Source organism: Anser brachyrhynchus (genome assembly GCF_964034855.1).
Source record: "Anser brachyrhynchus genome assembly, chromosome: Z".
Taxonomy (NCBI): Eukaryota; Metazoa; Chordata; class Aves; order Anseriformes; family Anatidae; genus Anser; species Anser brachyrhynchus.
Genome location: NC_137697.1, coordinates 38,698,887 through 38,723,275, shown reverse-complemented (window position 1 = coordinate 38,723,275; position 24,389 = coordinate 38,698,887). Strand labels below are relative to the sequence as shown.

At 37.0% G+C, this 24,389-nt stretch overlaps 1 protein-coding gene across 11 annotated transcripts in view; it reads left to right on the top strand.

The window, feature by feature from the left end:
• Nucleotides 1-24,389, top strand: part of AGTPBP1 (ATP/GTP binding carboxypeptidase 1) — a 67,177-nt gene that overhangs the window by 5,515 nt on the left and 37,273 nt on the right. For 6 of the 11 annotated variants that reach the window (XM_080572611.1, XR_013943077.1, XR_013943078.1 and 3 more), the window contains 10 exons: nucleotides 9,864-9,934; nucleotides 14,029-14,159; nucleotides 14,961-15,028; nucleotides 15,406-15,469; nucleotides 15,811-15,957; nucleotides 16,262-16,393; nucleotides 18,244-18,337; nucleotides 19,766-19,803; nucleotides 22,073-22,281; nucleotides 22,724-22,901. In XM_080572611.1, coding sequence (XP_080428737.1) covers nucleotides 9,864-9,934; nucleotides 14,029-14,159; nucleotides 14,961-15,028; nucleotides 15,406-15,469; nucleotides 15,811-15,957; nucleotides 16,262-16,393; nucleotides 18,244-18,337; nucleotides 19,766-19,803; nucleotides 22,073-22,281; nucleotides 22,724-22,901 — 1,132 coding nt within the window. Of the gene's footprint in view, nucleotides 1-442; nucleotides 666-716; nucleotides 905-2,800; nucleotides 3,364-7,541; nucleotides 7,591-9,863; nucleotides 9,935-14,028; nucleotides 14,160-14,960; nucleotides 15,029-15,405; nucleotides 15,470-15,810; nucleotides 15,958-16,261; nucleotides 16,394-18,243; nucleotides 18,338-19,765; nucleotides 19,804-22,072; nucleotides 22,282-22,723; nucleotides 22,902-24,389 lie in introns of those variants that run through there. The other 5 variants (XM_080572616.1, XM_080572615.1, XM_080572613.1 and 2 more) reach the window with 5 other exon arrangements.

Sequence of the window (24,389 nt, the reverse complement as noted above, 5' to 3'; positions counted from 1 at the left end):
TAACAAGCAGTAATGGTAAACTATTCAGGTGAATTGCCCCTGAGGAAGAGTTGCCAACCATCACCCAAAACGCAAAGCTGTTTGGTAGACAGTAAAGTCTTGGAAATCTTTGTTCCACTCCGTGGGGGTGGAATAAATCATGGTATATAAGGCAGTAGTTGCAGGTAGCGTAGCCAGTTGGGTAACATCTATGTATTTTGAAAGGCACGATGAGTAAAAGTGTGTATGCTTTAAAATCTGCTTTTTGCTGGATGAGAATCAGGATAGGTAGCTCTGTGGTTGCGCAGTGTTACTGGGTAACAGACACCGCAAATTTCTGTTAGGGATTACGGCCTTATGAGAATCACTGGCTGTGTTTTTTGGTAGAAACACTGATTTGATATCTTGGGGCCCACGGCTTCCCCCGCAGCTGCGGGCGGGCACCTGCAGCGACAGGCCGGGCGCCGCTCTGCGCGGGGGCACGGGCAGCGCCGCTCCCGTCAGGGGGGTGACGCCAGCGGCCGCGCTACCCCACGCGGCTCGTCGCGCCGGCCCCGCGGCCATACGACTCCCACACGCCGCCCCCTGAGGCAGCCCGAGCCCTGCCTCCCTCCTTCCCTCGCGGCGGCAGCAGGAGGACGAGGAGGAGGAGGCAGGAGGAGGCTGAGGCCCGCACCCGCGGCCAGGTGAAGCCCTCCCCGCGGCGCCCGGTGCCGATCCCCGGCGGGGCCGCGGGGCGCCTGCGCGGGGCGGGGCGGGCGCTGCGGTGCGGAGCGGAGCGGGGTGGGCACGGTCCCGGTCCCGGTCCCGGTCCTGCCGCCGCCGGCGAGCGGATGAGGACGGCGGGGGCGCATCCCGCAGCCCCCGGCACGTCCCGCGGGGAGCCGCCCGCGCGCGGTGAAGCTCCGCGGGTGCCTGCGGAGATGTAAGGGGCAGCGCCCGTCTGGCGGCGGCGCTTCGGCGTGGGGCGGGGAGGAACGGGGGGCGAGCGGGGCGCCGGGAGCGGCCGGGGACCGGGAGCCGGGAGCCTTTGGGCCGGGCAGCGGCGGGTGGGGTGCGGGGGCTGTGGCCTGGGTGGGGGCGCGGTGCTTGCACGCGTGGGGGCAGAGGTGCGGCTCCTCGGCGTGCCCGCAGGATGCAGGAACACCGTGAAACTTTTATGCGGGGTCGTGGCACAAATGCTCGTTTTCGTCTCTATGTTTCCCTGAAGAAGGAACCGCCTCCCTAGCAATTTTATTTTATTTTTTCCCCCCTGCAAACGGTGTTCTTCTAGCCGAGCAGGTATGCTTAAACCACCAGAAGGACTACCTTTATGGGTTATGTTTCATGGAAAGGCTTCCCTGTTTTGCAAGTAGTCATTGTATATCTCGCTGCCGCATATAATGACAGGGCGATGCTAATAGGACAGCCCCACCTTCTGGTTAATCCGTCAGTGAAATCATACTTGTTGACCTAAGAGTTTTTCTGGAAATACCAGACGACGCACATTGTGAGTGCGAGTGCGAGTCTGTATTGGATTTTTTTCCTTCCTTTTTTTTTTTTTTTTTTTTGGCTGGGGGAGAGTGGCAAGGCAATAGCCTTTTCTGGAAACCTTTGTATGTAACATCAGGATAATTTTATCACGTACCCCCATTTCAGCAGAATGGATTGTTATTGTTAGCTTCTGATGTCTTAACTCATCACTGTGATTTTTTTTTTATGCTAGCCTAAACTGTGGACTTCAAGAGCTTAATAAATATAAAGTCTCTGCTTTTATTTCCTTCAAAAAGCGAAGGGGGGGATGCCAAACCAAGGAATAGTCTTAGAGTGTGGATATTTGAAGGGTAGACTGTGAAGAGGTACCTAATCACAGAGGGGCAGTGCTCATGCTTAGATTTCCATCACAAATTGTCCTCTAAATGAAAGCTTTTGGATCGAAAAATACTGGTGTGCTTTGGTAGCTGCGGTGGGTTTGCTTTGCTCCTGTACGTGCCCTAAGTCTAGCTGAGGCTTGTGAGCCACAGCAGGCCTCCCTGTGATCGCTCCTTGGGCCAGAGAGCTCATTAGCAGCAGGGCAGAGCTCGTTCCCATGAAATCTCTCATGGGAGGTAAGGAAGCGCATCAGGGTCTAGCAAACAACCTGATAAGGGATCTGGACTCGACTACTAGTCAACCACTTTAACTAATAAATACGTTGCCTCATCTCCTTCTTCTCTGTAATCAAAGGAGGAGTCATCTTGACACCCTACCTCTGTTATCTGCGGAGTGTGGGCGAAGCCTGGCGCTGCCTTGCTCCCCTGTTGTGTACGTGTTGTGCACCTGCTGCGTGTGCGATGCAGGCCCCGATGGTCAGGCCTCCCCTCCGATCACATCCACGCCCTGTGGTGTGGCAACGTCGTGAATAAGTGCTGAGGGGAGGGGGGTTGCACAACCTGGATCATAAACAAATGGGCAAAAGGCTTGAGTCCTGGAGAATTACTGATCAAAAGATGATGGTCTTGCAATCCTATAAATACTGATCCCAAACGAGAGCTCAGCTCTCCAGAGAATGCAGCAAGCTGCACCCTCCTGCCCCCCAAGCTCAGGCACCCCAAGGGGGTGTGCATCCTAGGGCTGGGGCTGTGAGGAACAAGCTCGTCCGTGGGCAAATAGGGAGTAGGGTGAGTAATTCACTCCAGGGGGTATTTTGGAAGCACATGGGACTGGTTTCAGACACCCTCAGGACTCTGCAGTAAGACCTGTGTGAACCTTGCCATTCACCTATCTTTAAGTAAGTCACTGTTTCTATTGTAGCAAATTCCTGTAGATCATTATGTTAATTGACTAATACTTAGATACTGATTAAATACGGTTAAAATTCATATAATCTGTGCTATCTGTTATAAAGCTGTATTATAAATCCTTAATTGCTGCTTCGTTAGAGTTGAGTAAATCTAATTCTGCAACAGTTGTAGACGGTAACAAGCAATCAGCTGATGCTTATTACAGGTAAGGTTATCCTTCTTGGAAGCATCTTTTCCAAAATTGTGCACGAGAAGCTACAACTAGAGAGGGGAAACCTGAGAGAAGGCTTTTTGAAGTCCTCTTGGCTGATTGAGGCAACTTGCTGTTTCATCTCATGTTTAGGTGTCAGCCTAGAGAAGACTTGCACGCACCCAGGGAGTCGGCAGCAACCTATCTCATGATAAGAGACTTTGCGGCCTTTAAACATGGTGATGCTCAGCTGAACATATCTGGGAACTGCCCGTTTTTTGGGTCTTGGCATACGTTAATTGAAACTTTTCTTTGATTTCCAGTATCTGTGAGCTCATTGCTCTGAAGAGATTGCTTCTGTGGTATGAATTGCTAATGTTTGAGAGAACTGAGTGCGGCTCAAGTCGCTCTGGCACTGGAGTGACGACTGCGGTAACTGAAGTATTTAAACTCCTTAAAGAACTTACAGAGGAAGTCAGGTTTCTTGGAATGAGCATGAGTGCTGTACAAGGCAGCTGCCTGTGGGAGTGCTTAGGAGGGATTTGTAATGGCAGTGTATCTCTGAGTATGCTTTCAAGCCCTGCCACTATCCACAGCTTAACTGCCCAATATCCTGTGCTAAGCATCAAGAAGATTATGAGCAGTTCGATGCGTGCCCTGGATACACAGAGTTCAGCGTGGTTTACATTTGGAAATAGAGTTTTGTAACATTTACATGTAGAAAGACTGAAAGTTGGGAGGGAGGGGGGGAGCACCCAGTTATACTTCCTCTTTTAAATTTTTTTTTTGCAATAGCTACAGAGATGAAAGTCACGAAACTGTCATCCTAAAAGCTTAATACACTAAAAGATGCATATAAGTATTTTGCTACCCCCTTTAAAAAAAAAAAAAAGCAATTTATGAGAAACAGGGTGTCCAGTGTTGTGTATACTCGAGGGAGGCAATACCGTTTTAATTGTCTCATGTATAATTCACAACCTAAATAGTAGAAATCAAGGTTTTGAAAATGAGAGTGGTTGCTGAGAGATCTTATGGATTGTGATGTGATTGTATTTGTGCTTAGTGATGAGCAGAATTATCTTAAAGAGCTGGAAATGCATTTCAGTATATAAATCTGCAACATGGAGGCATCGGTTGATTGTTGTTGTTTTGTTGTTTGTTATTCTCTTCATCTGGATTAAAAGGCTTGATGGTTTGCTCTAACTCAGCAGGTGAACTATAACAAGCATAGATTTTTGGATTATGTCTTTACAGACCTATGTTAGCTATCCTGACAGCGTAAGCCCAAGGGACCAGTCACTGGGTTAGGTGCTGGCAAGCACCTCTGAGGTTTAACACTCTGTCATTGAAGCATTGCCAAGAAATCAGGAATATTACTGGGGTTTCCAGTTCATGTTCAGTATGTGGCAAAGGGAAATGCTTAGTTTCTGCTATGGCAGTCCTTCCCCTCACGGCTATTTTTACTGCCCCCATCTCCCCCCGTCCCCATACCATTCACCTTCTGCCTGATGAAAGGGTTATATTATCTGTGCAAGAAGCAGCTGACTTTGGCAATATTTCTGTCAACTCAAATCACGCAAGTTCTGAATGTGATACTCTTGAGTGTGACGTTGGCAAGTTTGTCATGTCTTGAGGAGTACAATTATGGTGCATTGGTAACTTTCTAGGAGCTTCTTTCCAGGCAAGAAATGAAGTGCAATTTTCTTATTTTTTATTTTTATTTTTTCTGGTGAAAGGCTTTGTGTGTTGATGTTGTTGTTGCTGTGGGGTTTTTGTTGTTGTTGTTGTTTGTTTTTAAGGGAATGACTTAGGTATTTACAGCTTTTCAGGCAGCTCATATCAGACTTGTTTTTACAGTTAAATGTGGTGGTGGTAATAGGCTGCATGACATAGCTGACAGGTTGCTGTGCAGGGCTTTGGTGCCGCAGTCTTCTGTGAAGCTTTATATGTGTTGTTTTGAATATCTGAGTGTGTACTGCAGTTTATGTAGTCATGTCAAAAAGTAATCATTGTGCAATAATACAGCAGTGAGTGAACTAATCAGCTGACTTTATTTTCTACTCTAAATATTTATAGGAAAGGGTACAAGGAAAAGGCAGTAGCTGATTTTTAAGAGCACTTTTTTATTCTAAGTTGTGTTTAAACAGACTTTTTCAGTGTCTCCTAAAGATTTTTTTTAAGTCCATAAACAGTTTCTGAGGCTCTGGGGTATGTGAAGTGCTGTACTATCAAAAGCCTGTTTGCTTCTGGTTTAGTCTGCACTGGGACGGTGGAGGGTGGCTCATGTATGCTTATGTGAGAGGTAAAGCTGTCTTTTTCAGAGCCTACCCTTGTTTGCAGCCTTCTGATCTTGTGGCAGGTTTTAGCTGAGTTGTAACTTCCCAACTTTTTGCTGCCTGGCATTTACAACATTTTAAATCATTACATAATTTCTTCATATCTACTGTATTTAATTTTTTAATTTATTGTTACTTGACACAATTCTGTCCTCTGAATTGTTTCCCATCTCTTTCACATATATATATGTATTCTTAATACTGCAACATTTAGAAAGATTTTGCTCAGCTACTTGCTTTCACTGTCTGAGAAAGAATTTGTTTGCTATGCACTTGTTACAGTTCCTTTTTTTTTTTTTTCTAAACCTTTCAAATCAGTAATTCCATGATGAGCATAAATGAAGACTGAGCTCTGGCTTTGAAAATACTTGGGATGCACCTAGCTTTGAATACAAAGCAAAATAAGGAAATAGAGATGAACAGTCCAGCAGGTTTTGCAGACTTAATGTGCCAAATTTACATGGAGAAACTGAATCTTTGTTTTGTCTCCTGGTGGATATGATTTGTTAAAACTCATGTATCATGCAAAAAAAATTTTTTTTTTTTTGAGATTTTGTGCAGCAAAGTCCTACTATTAACTAGGGTTGATTTCAGAGGTCTTTGGCTTTCTTAAGGTGTTTTTATTTTCTGTTTTTTTTGTTTTGTTTTGTTTTATGAAAAAAAAAAGATATTTTAATGTTTTTAATCACATTTATTCTTCCATGACCAGCATTTTCCATATTAAAATCTTTTGGTCAGTTAAAGCATATGAATTCAGCTTATGTAAAATCAAAATGTCTTCCAGCTTCAGTAGCAGACAGATTAACTTATTTTCTTTCAGAGAGAGTCCTAATAGCAGGACTTCAGCACAAAAGCTTTGGGGCTTTTTCAGTCTCCATGGGGTTCCAGGCATCAGCTTCATCTGGCACGGCCCGTACGTGCTGCTTGTAAGCACATCTGTGTTTGTGGCAGAGTTGTTTTTCCTCGTCTGACTACAACTGCTGCTCACTTTGCTTACCGTTAGCTTGCTGAATTCTGCTAGATTTGTCTTCCGTGGCAGTTGTTTGAAAGCATTCTTTTGGGGAAGAATTTTCCATTTCAGGAAAATGGACATGATGGCAAGACAGTCTGGTATAATACCCCAAAATATATATTTAAAATGTATGTATCAAAAAACTTCAAGTTTCAGTGACAAAGGGGAGTGGGGGGGGGGATCCAGCTCATGAAACCAGAGTTGCTGTTACTTAAAATAAACATTTTGAGCCTCAGATGTGAGGTTACCCTGTTTAATATATGAGAATTTTTCAGATTTGATGCGAGAAAAATGCCAATAAACCTGCTTAGCACTGACATGCTCTAATGGTTATACTAATGTGACTATGCTTTTTTTCTTAATATGATTACAATTTAGTGTAAAGATTGGAGTTTGATTTTATTTATTTGTTTAATGCCCATTAGTGATTAATGGGAGATAAAAGAGAAAACAATATACAGTGAATGTACTTAACTGCAAGTTCTGGTGCAGCTGAGGCGTACACATTACTGCATTGAGTATAATCTGATTTCTTCAATTTTATTTAAAAATGGCTGTTCACACTATGTAGAAATTCTGCCTGGGTGGCGTACAATTAAATAAGGCATGTATTTACTTTCTCCTGAAATATGCATGTCAGTTTAAGTATCAGAATCTCAAAGATGCAGGAAAAGCTCTGTGACAGTGCATATGAAGTATTAGGTTAGTAGCTTTTACTTTTTTGATTCCCTCTTTGCATTATTGGGTAGATGATGGAAAGTAAAGCTGATGATTTAGGTGGCTTTCTGATGCGGTATGGCATTGTTGGTATTTGTGTGAAAATGAAAAAGTATCCTCTGAGAAAAGACAAACAAGGGGAGTGGGACAGGCATACACCTGATTTTAGTGACGGAATTTTTTTATTGTTATTGTTATTATTATTATTATTATTATTATTATTTTAAACAGATGGCATTCTAGGTACTTCTTCCCCCAAAATAGTGGATTTAGGATCATGAAAGCACATGATTACCTAAGATGGGAAAGAGCCAGGTTTAACTGTACATCAGATATGGATAGGTGAGACCAAGGAAAGAGCTGGTGTCCCTAAAGAAGGGTTTGGGCAACAAACACCACAACTACTTGATGCATGTGTCGGGGGGGGGGGGGGGGGTGGTTTAGAAGTAGGAATGCAGGCTCCACGTTACTCTGTTACGTTTCAGCACATTCTGAAGCTTATGAGAAAGGTAAATACTGGGTCTGTCCTCTGCCCTTTTGCTTAGGCTTTGCCCATGAGTCTTACAGGGCTGAAGAGATGGATCCCCAGCAAAGGTGAGTTGGAGGCTCAGTGACAGAATTTACCTGGGAAGCAGGCAAATGCATGCCACATAAGGCATGTCTTTACTTTTGGGGGAGAAAGGATAAGGTGAAAATTATGTGCAACCTCCTGCAGTCTGTTTCATTTGTTAGTGTTGGTAGCGTTGTTGCAGCTTCTGATTTGGAAATTTACTTGTCTCAAGAAATTTCCTCCAAGGAATTTGCCTGTTTGCGCTGTCCAGGTGGGAGACCAGAGGATATAATGTTCCACAGACAGTATGAAATGACTGAGGGAGATTCCACAGAATCCAGCATATATCAACTTGAAATTTAACTAGTCAACACCTTCTACTCCCCTCTGTTTCCCTTCAATTTAAGGCTTGATTGTTGTTTTTCTTGTTTTGTTTTCTTCAGGTGCTCTTCTAAATGCTTAATAATCGTTGCTAATTTATCCTCTGCTCTGCTCTGTCCTGGCAGACTCGTGTCACTAGCTGTGTTTAAAAAATGTTTAAATCGAGCCCCATACACCTTCTGTCTTTACCTTCCTAGCAATATTGTATTCAAATTCAACATGATATATTTTTTTTTTTGCGTCATTTCATATATTCTACATTAGTAGAAAGTCAAAGAGAGAGTTTGTTACCTTACTATGTATATATGTTCCACCACAATCCTCTGGATTGCTGGTGTATGTGTTCTTTTCATGTTCTCCCTGCTTGTTTTTTTTTTAAGGGCTTCTCATACTTTCTTACCTGCTTGTCTTTTTCCCCTTGTCCTGGAGTATTTGTGCATTGTGTTTACTGAAATACTTTGTGTCAAATTTAGAGTCGAACAAATTAAGACCTTGTAGTTCAAGATAGTTCATCTGTGTATCTGGCTGTACGTGTAAAGCAGTTCAGTACACTATACTATGTAGAAACCATTGGCACTGGCAGACTGTTCATCATCTGTCTGACAGCAGGTCAACGCTGCTAGCTGAACAGCACTTGGCTACTTGAACTCAGGAATCTAATATTTTCCCCCCAGTAAGACCAGCAGCCTGATTCAAATAATCCAGACTTTTTAATTTGTCAGATTGTCTGCTTTGTGGTGGACACAGTTATTGTCCTGTAACTATTCATTTTCTTTAAATGAAGTCAAGGTAGTTTACACTTGAAGGGTACTTGGTCAAATCTGGAACACCTGTTAGCTTGAGTCAGGCTGCAATTCTTTTAAAAATCTGAGCAATTGCTTCCTGGCTGTTGGAAGAAGATTCTGTCTTCAGGTAAGTCTGGAAATAAGCTTGTTGCATTCTTCATCTGCTTTAGGCTTTTAGCAGCTGCCAAATGGAATTTACCAGTAATCAAAAACTGCTTATTATATATATTGAACAAATATTTTTGATAAGTCTTGCAAATTTCTCTGTGGGGTCTGTTTCTTGTCTGCATTTCACAACTGCATTATTGCCTTCATTCTCACTTCCTATATCTTTGGACAACTTCTGTCTTAAAACTAACCACTGTGCCCTTCGAAAACACTGTGTTTTTTTTTTGTTGTTGTTGTTCTTGTTTGTTTGGTTGGTTGTATTTCTTTTTTTTTGTTTGTTTGTTGTTTTTTTTTTAGTAGAGTATTTGCTATTCATGTTAGATCTCAAATGGAAGTACTGAGGTTCAGTTAATGGTCCTGTAGACTGCAACCTTAATTGCTTGGAGACACCATTTGAGGAAACAGTGTAGCCTGAGGACACTATGTCCTTAAAAGGGTAGGAAAATTGTGTCCTTAGCACGATATGGGTTCTGTCCAAGAAATGTATTCAGGTCTTGCTTAAATAAGAACACCAAACACTCCGTGTTTCTTGTAGTGCCTCCGTTCCTAGTTATCCCATAGATGCATGAAATGGCAGTCAGAAGTAAGCATGTTGTGGTATCTCACAGCAATATCAAGGAAGTTTAAAAATGGGCATGTACTGACTTCAGGAGGAGCTTTGTTTGGTGACTTAGTTGTGGACATGAAAATGTTGGCTGTTAAATCTCTGATACCAATTCCTGCTTTATTGTAATCAGACTCTGAGCTTGGTAGGACTGAATTACAATGTGGAACCACACTCCATGCTTACACTGCAATGCTTTATTTTAAAAGCTGTGTCACAGGGTGAAGAGAGGAAAAGCTTCTGCCAGTGCAGAGAAGTGTGATCAATGAGGGTTAACTTATTTAACATTTCTAGTGTAGAGATGCTCAATATGGTGGTAACGCTTCATCATTGAAGAGCAATAGATACTGATAATATGTAACTGTTTAATATCTTCCAGGTTATCAGAGATGGTGATTTGAAGAATCAGGTTTCCGATATGAACAAAGTAAAATTATCATCTGAAAAAAGGTAAATTTAAAACTATACTGACTTCTCAACATCAAGCTATTTGAGATTTGTGAAGACACGGTGCCTATGTTATTAGTAATATAAGTAAAATATTCATCATGTGTCCCTGATGAGAGAGTGGGAATTTATGTCCTGAAAAACTGAGGGAGTTGATATTGGTTAGCATAAAGTAGCCTGATTTTTAAGAAATAACTTTTTACACTTTAAATTTGTCTGCATTTAATCTCAGACATGTCCATATATAACTTTATATACATTCAATTTCATTGAAAGAAATATCAATTAATTTCATCATTTCATGCATATACAGGCAAAACATACAAATGATTACTACTGAATGAATTAAAGGACAAGTTTACTTTTACTGCCCAGGAAGTCATGGAATTTGTCACAAGATGTATTTAATTCTCCAACAGCCCTACAACTCAGCATACAATTAGGGCAAACAACAGTGAAATTACAGAAGATTTCAAGAGTTGTTTGTTAGTTTCATGATAGCTTATTTTAACAAATATTTGAAAAAGCTATGCAATTAACTACAGAAGGCAATAACCCTTTTAAACATCAGGAAGCTTGAAATACTTTTTTATTTTTATAAATTTTTCTGTGTATAAAATGTATAAATCTGTAAAAAAAAAAAGTGTATATTTAAAAAAACAGTTTTATTCTTTTGAGCTAGCACAGTTTGAACCACCTAGTTTCATCAAACTATCTGATATTTAAAAAAAATCCTCAGTGCAGCATAATAGGGTATTTTGGCTTCAATCTTATTTCTCTGAAATACCAATTCTTATTGAAACTTGTAAATCAAAGTATGCAAAGCATTACAATGAAGCCGTCTTTGGTTATTTAGTTTCTGTTTTTAGCAGGCTGTAAGGACAGGTTGGACATTTGTCTGTCAGGAAGTGCAAATGTGGCCTTGATTCATCTCTGAGGAGAACACTTTTGATGACCTTGTGAAGTTAGAGTTAAGGAGTTAAGGCTCCTCAGTTATGCTTATTGTAATTAGAGACAGTGGAAACACCATGTAAACCTCAGTGACTACAGAGTCCTCTTACGAGAAGGCTTTACAATGGGTGAGGTGAAAAATGCTTTCCTTGTTAAAAAGAAGGGTTCTGCACACTGTGGGAAAAGAAGTCTTACATGAAAGGCAGGCCGCAGTGTTCGGGGTCTTCATGTGAGGTTCTGCAATGTCAGCAACTTAAGAGGAAATTTAGCTTGACAGGACGCTGCTTTTAGTGTGCTGTTCTGATTATTTCTGTGTTTTACCTGGCTGATGAGTTAAAAGCACTGAATTATGTTGTACCTCTTTGTTTTTGAGAGCTGTCTTCTAGATATGGATCCTGGGTTATTTATTTGACAAGACATATGTATTTGCATTACAGATATGAGAAAAGAGTTCCACCCCAAACTGGAGTTGCACTTGATTCATAGGTCAAATAGGTTGTCACGGTGATGTTATGAGCAGGAGCAGAATCAGTCAGCCTAGCTGACATAATTTGTGTCCTACAGACTTTTTAATTTACAGTGCAGGTACTGAAATCTGTCACAGTGTTGTATACCAGTATGTATATCATTGTAGAATATAATAAAAGTGTAATTCTTGTTTTAAGGAGAAAATTGAACTAAGAAAAATAAGCTAAGAAATTTCAGTTAGGGAAATAGCTAAGAAGAAATCGTGACTTTGATTTATATTTGAGCATAGCCACTGGGCAGGTGTCATTTCAAGAACATTTTACTGTGTGATCTGAGGATTTGAGGTTGATTTGGCTATATTTCTGTTGGAAGAATTCTTGCAAGATCAATAGCCAAAAATCATTCTAAAGATAACAGTTTAACTGCTGTGGTGAGTGCTTCTTGCTCTTAGTAGAAATTCTGGCCCCAGGAGGAGATTACACCCCTGAACTGCTGGGCTTAAATTGTTATACCAGACTGTGGTGAGGATTATTTACCCTTCCTAAACCCCTTAAATCTTTTAGTAAGTGTGAAGAGATTACGCTAGATGTTAACTGTCTCTACATGGTATATAACTTCCACGTGCCGGTGTTCCTTTTTGTAGTTATCTGGCCAGAGGAGTCAAAATTGGATGTGCTTTGAAGCATTAATTTCTTTAGTTTTGTGTTTAGAAAAACCTGTATTCCCTATTCCTTTGTTTGTTATTAAGGAACATCTTTGTTGTTGTCCTTGTTTGTTTCCTACTTTTAAACTACATTTATGTCATTCCGAGACCAATGGTACACCTAAATGGAAATACTCCCTCCCTACGCCCCACCATATATGCATGCTCTCACATGCATGTATAAAACAGCAGCTCTGCTACACAGTGACTTCTTTGTGGGTTGCCTGGACTATTATTTTTGCTATGGGGCAGGTGAAGTTAATGGCCTTTGGAAGTCTGTGACCACATCGACAGAGCTTGTGTATTTCATTACAATTTGGGGCTTACTTTGGAGTATTTCAAGTTCAGTGAAAAATGGAGAAGTAGAAGCAAACAGAACAAAGTTTAGGCAAATAAATAATTGTAGCTTTATTATTACTATTCAGCCTGGTATTGAATGGTGAGAAGGAACTGGAGGTAATTACTTTAGTTATAGATTAAAACATAGCATTTGAGCAAATCAGATTTATTTGAGATCAAAAATACTTTTAAACCAAAGTCTAGCAAATGACTGAAAAAATGATACACTTCTCAATATAAAATTACTTTGATTGAAGCTCTGTAATTAGTATTGCCGTTGCTTACTACTGGTGTATTTATACAGTTTATATACAATTTTATATTTATACAGTTTATATACAAGTTCTTATACAATTTATAAGTACCATGTATAATCTGAAGTTGTTTTTTGGTTATGCACTTTACTTTTCTACACTGACATCTAAATAATAGTTGTGGAAGCAGTTTCCTCTGCAACTGCTGTATCAGTTTGCTTTCACAGTGGTGTGACCTTTGCCATCAGCTACTTTTTTTCCTTGACTTTAACATTTATGCCTATGTGTAAACTAATTCCTTTAACAGTTAGCTGTGGGAGGTGTTTTCCAAGACATAAAATACAAATGAAGATGTAATAATTTTGCATTGTTATAAACAAAACTTACAGTATTTATAAGGTTAATGTTATATATGTCAGTTTTATTGCAGGTAGTCAGAAGAGTACGTGTCTAAATTGAATTATTGTTGATTATTGCAGGATTCTAATGATGCAGAAGTGAAAAGTCAATGTAGTTTAACCTTGGAAATCATTTCGTCTATTTAATTATATGACCATAATTCACATGTTAAACATTTGTCTAAAAATGACTTTCATGTAAGAACGTGAATTTGAAAACTATTCTGAATAATTGTTATGGCCTAAAACTGAAGAGTAAATAAAACAATTCTAGACTGACTTTATTGCGAGCACTCTAAATATTTACATGAATTCTTTCTCTACCTATAAATATAAATACTTGCTTTGAAATAGTTTCTTATATTAAAGTACATTTTCAAGGCAAGTATGTGATGTCAGGCCAAGATACTGTTTGTGTTCAAGATGAATCCAAACTCTGTTGATACATTTGGAGATTTTTTGAAGTTTTGTACTCAAAATTGTGATCTTTTTCTTTATCTGATGAGTGTTGGCTTTCTTACTTTGTGAATGATTATCTTTTCCTTCACTTCTTAAAGACCGGTCTGTATGACAGTAGTCTTTGGGACTACGAAGTAGCCTATTTTTCTTGAATAGTTGGTTTGATACATTAACCCGGCACTTGACTATATTCAATAGAAGTTACTCAAATTGACATAAACATATATCTGTATTTAACTTTCTGCAACCAGTTTACCTCTTCACACTTGCTCTTGGAGATGATATTCAAATATAATTAGTTTGCTGAAATGTAGGCTTTGCAAAATTGTTGCCAGAACAGTTAATAATAGTTGCCAGAATTAAGGAGAACTAAAGTGGTTTTAAAAATGACAGAAGTAGCCGCTCCTCTTACTCCCTCATGGGACTTCCTGTTTTTAGTGTTTTTTCCTTTTTTTTTCTGATTTAATGTTTGATTTCATGCTTTGTGTGGATATACAAATGAAGGTAAAAATTCTTTCTTTTTAGTGTTTCTACCAATTCTCGGACTATGTCTCTGCTGTCACAGCTGGAGAAGATCAATTTGGACTCTGTATTAGGAGAAGCAGATAATGCCAGATATGTTACCTCAAAGATCCTTCATCTGGTTCAGAGTCAGGGTAAATAACTGTTTTTTGTTTGTAGTAGTTTTCCTTTTGAGCCTTCCTCCTTCTGTTTATTCTTTGCTGGACTTTTTTTTTTTTCCTGTTTGCAAAACTTCATTTTTTTTTTCCTGCTTGTTAAACTTTTTTATCCATCTGTTTCTGTTGTGGGTTGTTGAAGGCACATGTTTAAGGCCATGTTTAAAATTACTTGGTATAATATTGGTTACACCGAATACATTTTGTATTGTCAATACAATATATTTTTCCAGAATTTATATCATAAATTATAGCATGCATTATATTATAGTCAATTTAAGTAATAATTCACAGTGTAAGAACAGCTAATGTGATACTGTCATATTTGGTACATTGTAAAATATTTAACTGCTGCAGTTATATTGATATTCAGTTAATACAGAGGGAGGTTTACTTCGTTTGATAAAAGGTACTTTGAACAGTATTCATATGAAGAATAATCTATTTACTGTTAAAAAGGCTCATGTTTATTTTCACTGCTGCTCACAGATGACCTGTTTCCATGGTAGACTGACCCACTGAAGATTTATATATCTGATTCCATGAATTAGCCTCATAAGTATATGGAGTTACAGCTGCTTTTGCTCTGCTTCTTCCCCTATCTTCCAAATGTTCCTTATTCCTAGCCCCTTTCAGGCTATCTTCACTTGTCACTTCTCAAAAGTCACTTTCAATCTAGAGACAAAAGTGTCTAGTGGTGTAATACTAACCAATACGGAAGATTAAAAAAAAATAATTATTTCATTAAAAGAAAAATGTCCTTCTTTTTCTTACTGTCAGAAAAAACCAGGAAAGAGATGACATCTAAGGGTTCCACTGGAATAGAAGTTATCCTGTCAACCCTAGAGGTAAAATCTTTTAATCTTTCTGCTTGTGTGTACACTGCAAGTTTTCCTATCCTCACTGGGCTTTGTATTTTTAAATATGTTGTTATTCTAGCTCTTCTCTAAAACTTGAATTTGTCAAAGGACTGTCTAATGATTAAATAGGGTCTTTAAGTATCATAAAGGATTTAATTATTTCTCTCCCTTATTTTTTCAAATATTCCATTTAATATGTCATACTAAGAACTAGATTTTAATTGGTTCTGTGGTTAATTCAGGCTGCATGGTGTGATGGTTAGCTGGAAAGTAACATCTTAAGTTTTGTTTGACTTTAGTGACATTTAAATATCTAAAACACAATATTGGACTTCTAAATTAATCAAATATCTTTTTTATTGCAGAATACAAGAGATCCTCAAACTATTCTAAATATACTAAATATTCTCATTGAATTAGTCTCAATTGGTAAGTGTTCATTAAGATAGTAGTTTGTCATTATATTCTTGTATTCTTCTGTAGACGTGTTTTATTTATTTATTTTTCCCTGAAGGTTGCTAAAGCTGTCTTTATATGCATTTTACGCTTCGAGAGAATCAAAAGAACATAAAGACTGAAGTGATTTTTTAAATAATTATGCACATATAATTTATGTTGCTGTAAGTCTAAGTCCAGCATGTTTTTCTTCACATTTGAAGAAAATATTTCTATCAATATTGCTATTTAAAGTCTTCCTTTATGTTAACTATAGCTTAGATATTTAACTGCTCTTTGGTTTTGAAGATACAAATTGTGTATTAAATTTCTAGGTGGTGGTCGGAGAGCAAGTGTCTTGGTCACTAAAGGAGGGACACAGATCTTGTTGCAGCTGCTTTTGAATGCCAACAGAGAGTCTCCTCCAAATGAAGAATTAATGGTGCTTCTTCATACACTTCTTGCAAAAATTGGCCCAAAAGGTGATGATGATGGACTTATGTAATATGGCTTAATACTTTGCAGTTTTGTAATTAAAGTTTAAGAAAACTTTATTGCTGAATAAACATCCATGTGCTCAGAATTAGTAGAGGAGAAGAAAAGGAGGAGTAGAGGTGAGGAAAACATGGTAAATATATATTTAATATGCAATATAAATTATATTTAATATAAATAAATATGCAAAGTTAACATATCACTTGTAGGAATTCACAGTTTATTTAACTGCCATTTTTTAATGATAATTTCAAAACTGATTTGATTGATCTTGCATTTCTTTGATGTCAGACAAAAAGATTGGCATGAAGGCAAGAATTAATGGTGCCCTGAACATATCATTGAATTTAGTGAAGCAGAATTTGCAGAACCACAGGCTAATTTTACCATGCCTTCAAGTATTACGAGTTTATTCAACCAACTGTAAGTATTGGTTGAATACTTTTATTTTGCTTATAATTTATATATTTTTGACATAAATATGGTTAAAAAATACAGCATCTACATACTTGTTTAATGTTAAATGCTTAAAGTTACTATGGTTACCAGAGAATTTGATTTTTATATTGTCAAATTGCTTGAGTCTAATAAAAGCTGTTAAGTTTGTGTACGTCTTGTGTATCTTTTGGTTTTTGTTCAGTGCACATATGGTTGGCATTCTTTAATGCATTTGAATATGTTGAATTTGGGTGCACATCATTTGTATAAATGCTAGTGCTGTATGACCTAAGCCATTAATGCTAACATTGTGCTTGCAAAAGCACTTCAAATGAAATAATTACTCTTTATTACACATGCTCGTGTTTTTTTTCTTTTTACTGTATTTTTATTTTAATTCATGATGGCAAATTTAAAACTTAGTTCTCACAGGAAATATTTACTTTTTGTTTAACCTTCCCCTTATTGAAGTGCCCTACTGTTGGATGAAAACTCTTCCATAAAAGCCTGGTTCATTGTTTGTGCAGGTAGTAGGAAGTTGCTGAAAACAACATCATTCTCACTGAACCTCCCATTTGTTAATTGCGCTGATTTTTTTTCCACTGAACTCAAAATGGCCATTCAACCTTTTAAATAAATGTATGAAGATGGAAGTGTAACCGCATTTTTCTGGGAGAATTGATTTGATGACCTTTAAGATTGTTTTCAGATTATTCGTGTGAGAATTTGTAGAGTTCCAGTACTTTATGTGGAAGCTTTATTTCTGTTGAGCTGTCTGATAATGAGGTAAAATGCTTTTAAACGGGAGAAGATAATACAGATGTTCATACAGGTTAGCTTTCATACAGGTAAACTTTCTTGAGCCTGAAAATGGAAGATTGAACTGAATCTCTAATTTGGATTATGCTTAGATCACTTCTGTCTTTCTATATTTCCCACTCCTTACAAACATAAAAAGTAGTAGCTTATTTCATGTTGATGGGTGGTATTACTTAAAATTTGTTTACATTTGCTACCAGAATAGAGTCCTCATTTTCATTAGCTTTTAGTGTTATAATAGTTCCGCTGATGATGAAATTGCAACTTGGGTACAAGTGTTGAATTGTACTCATGTGGCACTTACAGTGTTGAACTCGTCTTGTTGCTTAGTCGTCCTCTTCTTACTTTTCTAGGACTGTGTATTTGTAAGCTCAGTTTGGAATTGAATTCCTTTGTAAACCATGCAGCATGCATTCTGCCTGTGTAAACCATGCAGCATGCATTTTGTGAACAACACAAAATCAGCACCATTTCTCTTAATTTGTACCCTTCTCACTGGATTACTATTTTTTTCTGAGAAAACGTAACTCAAGAAGGGTTAGATGGAGTAATACTGTTTGGCATTTCTTGATTCTACAGCAAATGCTTAGCTTGCAAATACTGGTTGATAGACCTGTCTATCCAGATAATGAAGGGTAACAGCAAGTCATAGAACATGATAGACCCAAAAATTTAGAAACGATGTTGTCTTGATTAAACCATGAGCTTTACAAAAATACAAATCCTTTTTATGATACATATCAGTAACAAAGGAAGCAGAAGCATGCACAAGAACTAGTGTGTTAATTTTATCTGAAAAGTAGTAAGTAATGTTTTTTTTTTCTTTTGCAAGTTTTATCAGGAGTTGATTATTACACTGATTATATGAAGAGTAGTGTCTGCTTGTCATTGTTTGTCTTAGAGCATATGCGTCTGGTACTTGAGAATTTACTTGCCTGGATTTTAGTTTGTGTATTGATTTTCTTTTGCCTTTCTTGTTATATTATCTTATTTTTTTTTTTTTTTAACTCTTCCAGCTGTAAATGCAGTGTCCTTGGGAAAGAATGGAGTAGTAGAACTGATGTTTAAGATCATTGGCCCTTTTAGTAAAAAGAACACTAGTCTTATGAAGTAAGTAATGTCTTTTTAATACAGTGTATGGAAAAAACTTAAGATATGTTTCAAAACTTTTTATGAAAAAGAATATTAGAGAAATCAAATGTAACTAGTATTTGAAAGTTAAAGTGAAGGGAGGTGGGAAGAAGAACTACAGATATGACTTTTTCAGAGTAACACAAAATATCAGAATATGCAGTTATAGTCCAGGTAAAAGAATATAAATGTTATTTTTTGCCTCTAATATTTTTGCATGGAAACTGTACAGTGGCTATGTCCAAATCAGGACAAACTGATCAGGACAATCCCATCATTTTTCTGTCTGTTCCATTGGCTCACAGATGAAGAGTGACATTATCTGTTTTTTTTTTTTTAATAGAATTTTCTTTGTGTTCCACTTGAAAGCAATTATCAACTCTCAGAGACAATAGAGTAGGAAGCTCCAGCTATCTAGTGCACTATTGTGTAAAATAAATAACATTTCACTGAGAACCTTAAAAGTGGTATCTTTAGATTTTTTTTTTCTTTCCAAGGGTGGTTTTTTTTTTTTGGTTTGTTTTTTAGAGAGCTTAGGGTTACAATGAGTAAGTGGATCTTCCTGGAGATAGCAATTTCTTTACGTAACTACCAACTTTTTGGAGTTCATACTTGTGGGGAAACTGATTTTTTAAATCTGCTTAACAAAATAATAATACCAAGTTTTTCATATTTGAACTTTACTACAAACAAAATAATGTTATCTAAATCTGGTACTCGTGGTTGTTGGAGTGTCTCTATTAAAAAAAAAAAAAAAAAGCCCTGCCCCTTCAAGCCCCAGCTAAAATTAAACACATGAACTTACTATTCCATGATGTGAGTAATCTTGATATCCTTGTTTATGGTCTGAGATCAGATGTGTGAAGTCTATCCTTACAAAGCGGGTAAAAATAAATATATATGTTTTCTAGTTGTACATCTTGAGTTAGTTCAGACAAAACCTTGTGTGCAAAATAACTTGTGTGATCTTGTATTGCAGTGCAGATAGATGAGCGTTACATCTATATACACTGGAAGTTTTCACCTACAGTTTTCTAAAACAGTGTCCTTTATTTTACAGAAGTACTTGCTCAGCTGCAAACATAAAAACATGGGTGTCAGAAATACCTCATCCATTGAATATAGTTCATAAACATTGCATTGTCACTTAACTGTTTTTTTTGCAAAGACTGTAAGTTTGTATAGCCGTTATGTTGATGTTAAATTTCACCATCAGATTTCAGATATAGAAGAGATGCATGATATTTTAATAAAACATTTTTTTAACGCCAAAGCTGTGATACAGCACAAACAGGAAAACATTTAGGTAGATGCTAAAGAAATCTGTTAGCTGTATTTTTTTTTTACAATGTTGTAGATGAAGTTCACTAGTTGTTTGTTGTTTGACTTTTCTTGTTATATTGACAGGGTTGCTTTAGACACACTTGCTGCATTGCTAAAATCAAGTAAGTGTTTAACTACAAGAAACTGTTTGTTTAGCTGAGATATGTATGTGTGTGTATAAACATATAGATGTTTGTGTATATAGATAGAGAAAAAGAGTAGATCTAGTACTAAGTCTGTGGCCAAAACAAAACCAGGGCTAAGATAAGGTTACAGTTTTATCAGTCTCTGGTACTTCAGTTTTTGAATGGTACATATATATTTAATAATCAGTTACTGTCTCTTCAGTTCTGCTGCAGAAAGGCTGCACAGCTTCTGCAGAACTGGTCTGGAACCAAGGCGGTTTTACAGTCACTCACCTCAGCCCTGCAGTCATGGATACCTGTAGCTTATGTTCCAATGCATCTTCTTCATACACATATCTGAAAATATCTGTTGGATGACAGGGGAAAATACAGGGTTTTTCAGATACCTTTCTGATGAATTAGGTCTTGGGTCCTAAAGACAAGTCTGTCTGTGATGACCGTGAAGTGGAACCAGGGGTAAGAAAACAATGGTCTGTTCCCAGATGTTGGCTCATGGCAGCAGACCCTGGCAAACATCTTCTCTGCTGATTTTGCACCAGGATTATAACTGGCAAGGGATTAAAAACTAATTCTCTCTAAAAACTACAGCATTCCTAGTAGTTCTAGTGGAGTTGGCTAAGAACGGAGGCATGATTAGATTTGCAGACAACTATTTCAGTTTTGACAGGAAAGTTTTGAGATGCTTCTTAGAGTGCTGTTTTCTCAGGTTTGATCAGAGTTGACACTTGGTCTTGTGGGTTTTTGTATTTCCTAATTTGGGGGTTTCTCCTTGGGAAATCCAGGGAAAGAAATATTTATGAAATGTCGCTGGTATTTTGTTCTGTGAATTTGCAGTCAAATTTTAGTGTTGGGAAGAGAAATTAAATGTTGAAAAGGTGTGTATTTGAAACAGGAGGTCTTGTGCATTTATTTTGAGATAATTCTTATTCAGTCCTGAGGGGTCTTGACACTGTAACTTCCTACACTTCATGTAAGTAAATCTTTTCATAAAAACATTAATTTCTGGTGTGTAGTTTTGGCATACTCATTACCCAGGAAGTGGGTTACATTTAGGGATCAAGTATTTTCAGTTGATAAATGTGAGTGATAGTTGCTATAATGCCATAAGGATTACAAATAGTATGAAATTTGTTTCAAGTCCTGTATTTACACAGTGTTTCGATATTGATAGATAGGCTTTATATAAGCTATTTTTTTTAATTTGCTAGCCTACATTATCTTACAATTACCTTTAAGTGTAATACACACTGTTCTTCTGTTAAACCATGAAAATGATGTGCAATGTTATTCTGAAGCACAAAATGTAGAGTACTGAACTCGGTCATTTGGTCAATTTTAATGGGAGTAATATTTCTTGTGTGTATTATCTTTAAGATGAGATTTATTCATACAATTTTGTATACAAGTTTTGTTTGGCAGAATACAATTATGTGAACACAATGCAAAATAAATTAGATAAGCAAATAATGTTGCTATTTAATAAGTTATTGCAAAAAAAAACAAACACCAAATGATGTGTTTTAAAATTGTGTAGCATATGTATACTTGGCATTTACTGGTGTCTATTATATACATTATTTTTATTGCATGTGTTTAGTTTAAAAAAAAAAGAAGAGGAGGCGAGAAATTTTTCTAGTACTCATTTTTCCAAACTAATTTATGTTTAAATTGGGATTTTAATTGACAAAAAAATCTGAAAATTTTATTATTTATTAGTCGTATGTAATAAGACTTATTGTCTTGGAGCAATAATGACTGAACATATAGGTTCATTTTAACAAGGTAGAAATACCTGAGGAAATTCTGCTAATGATTTCCATATTGATTCGAAATATTTTGCCTATTACACATCGTGTTATTGATATGTTTGATATAAGTTCATCCTCTTTGTAATTATACTTCCCAATTGCAATAAGGAGTTAAGTTAAATGTGCAGCAGTCTCCTTGTACAGCTGATGTATATATGTGTGGCTTTGAATGACTTAAAATTTTGGCAATACTGACAAACATAGAGGAAAATAGGGCTTCTAAGAAATGTCCAGGAAATATGGGAACATACTTGCTATCATTTTTTATGATTAGGTTGATTTAAAACACTGCCAAGCGTGTCTGAAATAATACCTTAAATGCAATAGTTCAATAATTGGTGTAAAAAGAATAATTTTAAAATAGATATGAAAGTAATACTGAAATAATTGGGCAATTTTTAATTTACTTTCTTAATTATTTTTTTTTTTAAATAAAGAAACAAATGCCAGGAGAGCAGTAGACAGAGGATATGTGCATGTGCTTTTAACAATTTATGTTGATTGGCATCGTCATGATAGTCGACACAGATATATGCTGATACGTAAAGGAGTTTTACAATGTATTAAAAGTGTTACGAACATCAAATTGGGAAGAAAAGCATTCATTGATGCAAATGGGATGAAAATTCTTTACAACACTTCACAAGTAAGTTTCTCTCTTTTTCTTGTTGTTCAGTTTGTCTCTTTAAAAACACTTTATCACCTCAAATTTGTCATAGTTTTTAACGATACTTATGATCATTCCTGATTGTGGGGTAAGGGTTATTTTCTTTACTTAAAGCAGAAGGAAAGGGTGCAGGAGGAGATTCCTGTTTACTCTTACTCAGCTATGATTATTTATGGGAGGGTGGTTTGATTTTTTTTTTTAAGGCCTTCTCTTTGAAGTCTAGGTTTTAAAAAGGTGAATTTAAGGGCAGACGGCAGAAGTTCTAGCCTTCAAAGGAGGCTTCTGTTTTCAAATTTCAAAATTTTTTTCATATCAAATATTTTAGCCATTAGTGAATTTTAGAGATCTATAAAAACAAATGCAGTTTGGCTACTAGTTTGAGAGATGCTTTCTCTTGTCTTCATTATTTTTCTGTTAATAGGAGTGCCTTGCAGTAAGAACTCTTGATCCCCTCGTCAACACGTCCAGCCTAATAATGAGAAAATGTTTTCCTAAGAATCGTCTTCCTTTACCAACTATTAAAAGTGCTTTTCATTTCCAACTCCCAGTTATTCCTGCCAGCGGTCCTGTGGCTCAACTGTACAATTTGCCTCCTGATGGTATGGTAATTTCATAATGTTTTTTCTTTGAGTATGTCTAAAACACAGTATATATAAGGTGGAATCAGCTGCAGGTGTTTATCTTGTCCACTAAGACCTAGACCCCAGTGAGATTCTTATCAGCTAGCAAAGGGTCTGTAGCTGTTAGTGTGGAGCACCAGTTTCTAATATTAAGTTTTAACTGATGACAATTTTGTCTGTACATATGTGGTTATGTTACAGGTGTTATAATATAAAAAGAGGAACTAAATATGATCATCCTCTAAAATGGTCGTCGAACTCTGAATTGTAAAGCATAGGCTGTACATATTTATCTGCAAACTTATATGGGCTCTCTTTTAAGCTTATTATACATATTATCTACATCCTGTTTTACAGAAATACACTTTCCTTATTTTTTTTCTGTTAACCTAAATTCTATACATCCAGTTTATCAGAGTAACATGTACCATTTGAAGTGTTGATTTTAATCCTTTGTGATTCTTCCTTCATTTGCATGATGAGTAGATTCTTCTACATTGCTGACTCTTGCAATCTCTTGGGCATCACCTATCTGCAGACTACTTGTATGATGCCTTGTAGGAAATAGATTCCTATTGTGAATGCCTCTCATTATTTTTGCATAATTAATGCTTAGTGCATTTTCAGATATGGGGAAACAGTTTAGTATCTGGGTAAACAAATAATGGAATTGCTGCGAGAAAGTTACTCCAAAGTAAAGAGATGAAGCCTGACATTTTAATACCTTATTCAAAGCATTTTCTGAAACAAAATGTGATAACTATGAAAAAAGACACATATCTCTTCAGAGTTTATTTAGGACAGACTCAGACTGCAGGTGTTTAGAGATCGTTTTACTTTCAGAGTAGAAAAGCGATTTACAACTCTGTTCTAAAATCCACAGAAGTAACATCTCTACTTAATATAGTGTTACATACACGTAATACTTCTCTTGAAACTCCCTGTTCTGTTGAAGTAGGCTATTGATATTTTTTCTTTGTTTGAAATCTGTAAACAAATAATTGAAAAACCCGGAGAAATAAGATACAGAGGATTTTTATTTTTTAAGAAAAACTTCAGTATTAAAGGAGATATGGAGTGTGGAGGGTGGTAAAACTCTGAGTTTATTAAAACTATAATTTTGTATAGTCAGTATTGTAAAAGCAATACCTAAGAATACCTTATTAAATCAGTATAATTTCTAAACTGTGATTCTGTAAACTTCTAAGTGAGCCTTTTACTGACAGTCGGTAAATTTCCTGCGGGGTTTTGTGCTGAGCTCTGGTTTTGTGCTGAGCTTAAGTCATGCTGAGATGTTCTTGGCACCTCTATACTGTAAAGTATTTCTAAAGGCTGTGTGCTGTTTTGCATTGTTTGTGTTTTTGGTTTTTTTTGGTGCTTTTTTGTTTTTGTTTTGCTTTGTTTAAGCCAAAGATCTTTGTTCTGTCTTAAACTGTATGGAAATGTAATAAATTGAGTCAGCAGTAT